The 8,951-nt window shown below is 35.8% G+C and overlaps 1 protein-coding gene across 1 annotated transcript; it reads right to left on the bottom strand.

Annotated features, from left to right (window-relative positions):
- Positions 1-2,189: 2,189 nt before the first annotated feature.
- Positions 2,190-8,951, bottom strand: LOC106879907 (uncharacterized). Its single transcript, XM_014929659.2, has 3 exons — positions 8,710-8,951; positions 6,832-7,204; positions 2,190-2,531 (listed from the first exon to the last, which is right to left on the bottom strand). Exons 1-3 carry the CDS (start codon positions 8,872-8,874, stop codon positions 2,218-2,220), a joined length of 852 nt encoding a protein of 283 aa, XP_014785145.1. The 5' UTR covers positions 8,875-8,951; the 3' UTR covers positions 2,190-2,217.

The following is an 8,951-nucleotide window of genomic DNA, read 5'->3' as shown; positions in this document are numbered from 1 at the left end:
GGCACATAAAAAACACCATTTCGAGCGTGGCCGTTTTCGTGCGGGTGACACGTAAAAGCACCCACTACACTCTCTGAGTGGTTGGCGTTAGGAAGGGCATCCAGCTGTAGAAACTCTGCCAAATCAGACTGGAGCCTGGTGTTGCCATCCGGTTTCACCAGTCCTCAGTCAAATCGTCCAACCCATGCTGGCATGGAAAGCGGACGTTAAACGATGATGATGATGATGATGATGAGTACCCTATCATTCCTAATGTAGGTGGTAATATAGTTACTATTAATAATTAATTAATTATTAAACAACATTAGGAATTACATGCAGGATTCTAATTATCTAATAGCTTGTCCGTTTTTTACTCATCTTTTATAATATAACTTGATCTAACATGAATATTACAACTGGTTTTGTGCCTCTTCTTACTAATAGCTTTAGTAACAATATAACCAATAATTCTTCATTACCCAATGAACCAAGTATGTGTAACTATATGTGTAATTACTTTTTGAGTTACCAATACCAAACACCCAATAAAGAATACTAACCCTAACCCTAACCCTAACCCTAACCGCAGAAGACGGGCTTCGGCAGTCGCGCGCTGTTCCGCTGCCGCCGTCGTCGTCGCAAGCTCCTCGCCTAATTTCTAATTTCTGTGTCAGATTTTGTAGTCAATTATATGGACAGCATTTCCATATAAAGGGGTGGAGGCAGTTGTAATTTATGCTGCAGAGAAACACCTGAAATCCTAGGCTGTAAGCCTGGAATAATTAATGAATGTAATGAGTTGTTAATCCATTGTTCACACTAAATTCAATAAAACCTTTTTGGTGTAGTTTAACCTGGTTCACTGTAGCATAGTGAAGTTGTTTAATCTGAGTTTGCCACTCATTTGGAAGTAGGTAATTTATTGGTGGGTGTTATTCCTAAAGAAATACCAATAATCATCTTAAATACCCATCCCAACAACCTACCAGAACTATAAGGCCAATGAGGCAGTGTCTATGACATCACAACCTGTTAGAAATTGCAACTACATCTCCTCAAATTACACTCTTGCACTTTAAAGAAGGAAGGATATATCTAACAACACAGTCATGGAGATATGAAAAGATGTGCTGACTGCTAGTTTAAGTGAAAAAATAACATAAGATAATGTAACTTTCCTGAAAAATGCCCTAAATTACTGCAATTTCACCACATGATTATTTTGTCATGTTCAACAGCAATAAAAGAGTCAGTTAATGCACATGTGAATGAAGAAAACAATCTTTCATCTCATTGTCTCAAGTCATTAATGAAATACCTCAAAGTAGTTTCAAGTGCGAGGCTTCACAATCATTAATGATCTTTCTCTCTTAGTGATCTTGTAGCCATAACAGAACAAAAGCTATATTGAAAAATTTTCAGAAAATACCTCAGCCACAAACAACTGCTGTTTGTTAATAAATCTCAAGTACAACCCACAAATTATTTCTGATTAAAGCACAAGTGAAGCAATTTTGTGGGTAATTGATTAGTTGCCCTAAGTACTTGACTAGTAACCCACTACCCACATAATTCCTACCAGGAATAAGACCAAATCTGAGCTTTGTTTCAATAAACAGAAAAGAAATAATAAGGAAAGTTTTAGAAGGTTGAAGAGAACAAATAGCATGGTACCATAGGCTGCAGTTAGCAAACCTGCTACTCATGCAAGATCTCAGGAGTTCCAACAAAATCTGAGTTAAAATAATAGTAATAATAATGATTTCTTTAGTAATAGTGTTAATGGTATTAATAGTAATAATAATAGTAATAATAATAATAATAATAATAATAATAATAAAAATAATAATAACAAGAGCACTCAGGGTGTACAAACCTCCGCCAAGGCAACACCAACGTCCTCTCAACGATTAGCCAGAAACGATTTTTAAAATGAGAATATCTGAAATAAACTCAACTGCTCTCACAAACGAGAATACTAATAATGAACCAGACTGCTTTCAAAAATTAAGTAAAAAAAAAATTAGAATAATAATCCAGAATGCTTGAGCCCACATTCTTAGAAAAACCCCATCAGTTTAAATGTCTGTGTTGTATTAGATGAAAATATTTCACTACTGCCCCTGCCACTTTCCCTCCCCAAGCTGTGTGTGTCTCTGTAAGTGATTGTAACAAACATGCAGATTAAAAATAAATAATAACAATAATAATACAGAAATCATTTTATTCCAGAATTCAGTCACAACGACACATATTTGATGGGCAGCTACCTTTTGGGCAGAAGTCTTTGCACCAATTATCATAGATACCGACCCAGGAACCAATAGCATGGCAATTCTTGTAGCTTGCAGGGCGTCTTGTAGGCTGTGATGGTTTTTGTACATGGCTGGTAGTGATGCGGATATGAGGTCTGTGAGTTCGTGGACGTATTGTTGATGGAATTGGTGCACCTTTGTCCAAGATGCCTATGTCTGCACAACCATAGAATTCTTCTTGTGCTTCAGAACATCCCATTCCAACACAGTTGTCTCCTCTACCCCATGTGTTACCTAAAAAAAGGCAGTTTTTAAAATATAATTTTATATGTTTTTCTTAATTTATTTTTATATTCATTTATAAGATTATATATTTTTTATGTGTTTTTCTCAGTTATTCCCTGTCAGGATGTTAATATTTTAATCTGACATTACTATAAGTACTGATTGGAAACACCAAAGACAAACAGGCTCACTGGCAGTTTCTCTAAGCAGTTATCAATCATTATTCATTATCCAGTTCATGAGATTTTTCTTGTAAAATCAAACCAAAGTAGGAAATACTCACTACATTGCATATTAGAAGAATAACCTATCTTGCTAGCACTATCTGACATATTGTTATCTTGAGGAGATGAATTATTATAGTTAAAATAGCAGAAACAAATGACAATAACTAATTTAAGAATAATTAATCAAGCAAACCAACAGAATTTTTAGAGTGTTAAGAAAAATACTTTGCAGTATTTCTTCCAACTCATTATATTCTGAGTTCAAATTTGGTTGAGGTTGACTTTGCTTTTCATCTATTTTGAGATAGATAAAATAAAGTACCAGTCAATTGCTTAGGTTGATAGAATTGACTTCCCTTTTCCCTCAAAATTGCTGGCTTTGTGCCAAAATTAGTAAGAATTATTATTACTGAGCTGGTGTTAAGGTATCAAGCTGACAGCATTGTAAGAGTATCAGAAAAAATACTTTGCTGTTTTTTTCCAGCTCTTTACACTCTGTGTTCAAATCTCACTGAAGTTGACTTTACTTTTATCCTTTCAAGGTCAATAAAATAAAATATCTGCCAAGTATCAGAGATAATCTGTAGTATAATTGATGACATGGTCACTTGTCAAGCAATAAAAGTGTAGTTCAAGTTTCATCAATCACTACACATGTAGATATTTTTCTATTTCACTTATACAGTTTAATATCAAATATTGAGTATTATTTAACTATATTTCAGTGACTAATGTTTTAAAGTAAAGTACTATTTTGTTTGTTACTGCTGAATGGAATATGGTGTCAGAGCATCAGAGATGTCAAACATCAGCTGTTTGCATTTGTCATTAAGGCTATACTATATTGTATCCATAAACAAGATAATTCCGTAGCAGCCTAGTTCATTTGATTGTAAAATTGTACCAGAAAGTATTGTCAGTTTACTAAAGAAAGTATTTTGTCAACATGCAGTGTAAAGCTCAAGTCCTTATTTGAAGGAAGCAATGTTGAGGTCTCATGTATCTCATCTTAATAACAAATTATATCATGACAGAAACCAGTCTTCAACCATAAGACATTGATGGGGCAGGGGATTTCTATTTCTTTCTTCCTACATTCTACTCTTTTAAAAGCACACATTTCTGTATCATCCTCTTGATTATCCTAGCAGATTTGTGAAACTACAAACAGAATTAGATAATTAGCAATAATTATCTAAACAACCACTATATGAACAACAATGCAGGAATGGACACCAAGGTACAAGGTTCTGTTCTCATTACTGTTTGATAGAATTTCACTGTTACATTTTGGGAAACTATGACCAAATTGAACTGGCTCAACTTTCTAATCATGCTTGTGATATAATTTGACAATTAAATAATTAGTTAAACAAGCTGCATGTAAGTAAAACACAAAATTCAGTCGTTGTCGTCGTCCTCGTCGTTGTCCTCGTCCTCGTCCTCCTCCTCCTTCCTATGTTTATTTCTTTCTTACTGTGTGTGTATAGTGTTCCTTTACTTGTTGCCTGCCACTAAGCCTATCATCATCATCATCATCATCATCATCATCATCATCATCATCATCATCATCGTTGTTTAACGTCCGTTTTTCATGCTGGCATGGGTTGGATGGTTTCACTGGAGACTGGCAAACCAGTAGGCTGCGCCAGGCTCCAATCTGATCTGATAAGGTTTCTACAGTTGGATGCCCTTCCTAATGCCAACCACTCCAAGAGTGTAGTGGGTGTTTTTTATGTGCCATTGGCACAGGAGCCAGTCAGGCGGCACTGGCATCGACTACATTTGGGTGATGCTTTTTAAGTGCCACCAGCACAGGAGCCAGTCGGTGGAAGACTGGCATTGACCACGTTTGGATGGTGCTTTTTACGTGCCACCGGCACGGGGAGCCAGTAAGGTGGCACTGGCATTGACCCATGCTTGAATGGTGCTTATTACATATGCCACCAGCATGGGTGCCAGTCAGACAGCACTGGCATCGGCCACAAGTACAATTTCCATTTTGATTTCAATCTTGGTTTGCTTTTGATTTTTGATTTTACTTGACTTAATAGGTCTTCTGTAGTGCAGCGTATCACCCGATGATTCAAAGGTACTTTTAAATGGACTGGTTATGCGACACTGGTAACCTCATTTTACTTGCCAGGTTTTCTCAATCACAGCATAGTTCCAAAGGTCTTGGTCTCTTGTCATTGCCTCTGTGAGGCCCGTTTGAAGGTCGTGCTTCACCGCCTCATCCTATGTCTTTCTGAGTCTCTCTCTTCCACAGGTTCCTTCCACTGTTAGAGTGTGTCGCTTCTTCACACAGCTCTCCTCATCCATACACAGCACTTGACCATACCAGCACAGTCATCTCTTTTGTACACCACATCTGATGCTTCTTATGTCCAACATTTCTCTCAGGGTACTAACACTCTGTCGTGTGTGCACACTGACATTACACATCCAGCGGATCATACTAGCTTCATTTCTTACAAGCCTATGTATGTTCTCAACAGTCATGGCCCGTGTTTCACTGCTGTGTAGCATGGCTGTTTGCACACATGCATCATACAGTCTACCTTTCACTCTGAGCAAGAGGCCCTTTGTTACTAGCATCTCTTATGTTAACTCTCTCTCTGTCTCTCTTTTACCTTCTTTCTACATGATGTGAAGCTTGACTGGAGAAATCAACCAACCAACCAACCAACCAATGCTTATATCAGTTATTCATCATCATCATCATTATCCTCCTCCTCCTCATCATCATCATTTTAGGATATCAGTTTTGTTGTAGTGGACAGGTTTTCTTGAGCACAGCAATGCACCACATATCTCAGTCCTTTGTCATCTCTTTTGGATATAGAAATATTTTGCCGCTTAACACAGAATGTAAGCACAGCACAGATGATACAATATAAACTGCTGAATCCTAAATGCAATCAGATACATCTCTTTCATCTTCAAAGTCGAAACAATAATAATAATAATTGTTTCTAATTTAGGTACAAGGTTAGCAGTTTTGTGGAAAGGGGAATTAACTGCTAAACTGGTATTTTATTCTGTTGACCCTGGAGGGGATGAAAGTCAAAGTTGACATCAATATGATTTGAACTCAGAATAGAAGGAGCTGGAAAGAATTCCCCAAGGCATTTTCTCTGATGCACTAATTATTTTGCAAGTTCAATAACTTAAACAAAAATTATAATAATACTTTTTAGTTCCTACTCAGAGTTATCAATTTTAAGAGGAGCATTGGTTAGTCAGTTACATCAACTCCATTACTAGACTGATACATTATTCTATCAACCCTGAGAGGATGAAGGGCAAAGTTAACCTTAGTGCAATTTGGACTCAGAATGTAAAGAGCTGAAAGAAATGTTGCTAATGATTTTACCAGATTGCTGCCTTAATAATGGTTTCTGATTCAGACACAAGGCCAACAATTTTAATGGAAGTGGTGGGGTTTAGTTGATTACATTGACCCCAGTACAGACTAGTACATTATTTTATCAACCCTGAAAAGATGAAAGTTAAAATTAATTTTGATGGTATTTGAACATAGAATGTGAAGAGCCAGATCATATACTGGAAAGTATTTTTTCCAAGGTTCTAACTCTTCAGCCAGCTCACTGCCTAAAAGACAGTTATTCTAAGAGAGTGTGGATGGCTGTGAAGACAGGGCAGCAGACAACTAGTTGATATATTGTCCTTTCCATTTCCTATCATAGAACCTTTATTATAACTGTGACCAAAACACTTAATTCTCAAATGGTTCAGTCATACTAGCTGTAAATAGGAGTACAGTAGACTAAGAACAAGTAGCAGCATCACTGCTAATATACAAATGAATAGTTAGCTTGCAGCAATACTTAGTTCAGTTCCTTCTGTGTGTAAAGCTACTAGTTGTAGACCAGTGTTCAATCCAGGGTATGATTAACATCACATTTGTAGCTTAATGCTATGAAAACTGGAGGTAAATACTGGCCACACAGATTATTGATATTAGGAAATGGGTTGGATGCCAACCAGCTCAATTACTGAGTACTGATGGCTAGTTGGGACTTGGAGAAAGAGAAATAAAGTTATGTTAAAAACCTCACCTGTATGATACTTCCACTGGAGGACACACTGAGAACAGGTGAGACCAGCTGGCAACCTTAACTTGGTGTAAATATGGCCAGTCTTTCGACCAATTTTAATACGACTACCACTACCATCAGCACTTTGGAGAAGATATTTATCCAAGCACTCTTGTGTGGCAGGTTTCTTTACATTGTTGTTTGGACACAAGCGGAACTCAAACCAACCCAGGTGATTGTTTTTGAGGTCAACATCAACTGTGATGACTTGGTTTTTGTGATAATAGCGACTGATGATTCCAGTTGCATATTTACCACCTGCTTCGTTCTCTCTTGGGCCATCATAAGGGTCACCACATATACCACATTTTCCATGATTCTTTTCCCATTGACGCTATAAATAATAAAAAGATAGAAAAAGTCAGATAATTAATTATTTTGATTACGCTAAAGGTTGGCAAACTTTTTACGCCACTGACCTCTTCATGGAAGCATTGATAACTTATTAACCCCCATGATTTAAACTTCTAGATTAAATTAACAAATATTTTAATTAAAAATTTCTTGATTTAAAAACAATAATTCCGTCATTCTTTTGTGCCATTACTGCTTTTTAATAAGATATATTTAAAGAAATTTAATGAAAATACTTAGTGAAATTGATAAAGAACAATAAAAGTTCAGTCAAATTATATTGATAATGATTCAGTACCCTTAATGTTCAAAATTGTTTCAGGTGTTTATGAACTCATGGACTTCCACACCAGGGGTCAACATAGACCACTTTGCTAATACCTGGATTAGGTAGTGGTGTGGTCAACCAGATCAACTTCAGAAGATACCTGTTGCTCAATCTTTTGTAAATCTAATATTCATAATCCTTTCTGTATTTTTTGTTTTAATGAACTTTATCAAAATGAGGATAGTATGTTATACTCAAAGATCATGAAAATTTAATTTCTCCCCAATGAACTTTTAAGCATTTTATATGTTTATTGCATCCTCACTTTATTGAAGGATTAGAACATCATTAAAATATTATCCTACCCATGTCAGCATGGAAAACAGATATTAAATGATGATGATGAGGATGAGGATGTTGATATATATATATATATATATATTGTCCACAGATGAGATCCACAGATTCTCCATATAGATGAAACTTAGTAGTGCTCAAAAGATTCAAACTTAGACTCTAATGTGTTTGCAGAAGATTGATTCCACAAGAAAGGCTATAAGAAGAATCAAGTTCAGCGAGTATAGAAGTAATTATACAGATAAACAAATTAGACACATTAAATATATTAAATATAGTAAATATAATAGTTTGCTTTGAAATACAAAATATGAATATATGTATTCATGCATAACAAGAGAAAGCAAAAGGTGAAAACTTTCTGATGATGAATTTTTAAGTATAAAAATATTTATATTAATAGATCCAACTTACACAGAGTACAAATGACAAAAAAAATTAAAGGAGAGGAAGTAAGGTGTTATAAGTTCAACAGCTGTTTCTGGGGGCTTGGAAATCCATAATAATGTTGGTAGATGTAGTAATGGAAGCAATGAACATTGGATGAGATGAGCATCCATCATCAGGCTAGAAGAGATCTTAACATTTCAGATCTTAATGCTGTACAATTGTTTATCTTAAACAAATCTTTATGTTCCCTATCATTCGATATAGTTTGCTTGAACCAGGCTCTAACTTCTCTGCATTAAGATCTGAAATGTAAGATCTTCTCTACCCCGATGACAGAGACTCATCTTATCCAGTGTTAATTGCATCCATACGGTTGCATATTGTGATGTCTAGAATTTAGTAAAATAAACAAATTTAAGCATAAAGGAAAGAACTGGGACCGAGATTAACACAAACAGAAAATAATTTACCGATATTCCACCACAATACAGTTCAATATCATCATAGTTGACTGGAGTCTTGAACCCCAAACGCCACATACTAGACCGGGAAGGAGGGTCCATCAGTCGACCATGACCTTCGACACCCAGAAATAAACCAGCGTAAAACACCAAACTAGAATAAACCAACAGCATTTTGGTTGTGTTTAGTGAAGCATTCAGGAGCAAAAGGTGTTGTGTTGTTCTTTTAAATATATCTTCAGAATGAATAT

This window comes from Octopus bimaculoides, chromosome 10 (genome assembly GCF_001194135.2).
Source record: "Octopus bimaculoides isolate UCB-OBI-ISO-001 chromosome 10, ASM119413v2, whole genome shotgun sequence".
NCBI classification, from domain to species: Eukaryota; Metazoa; Mollusca; class Cephalopoda; order Octopoda; family Octopodidae; genus Octopus; species Octopus bimaculoides.
This window is presented reverse-complemented; position numbering and strand designations above follow the sequence as displayed.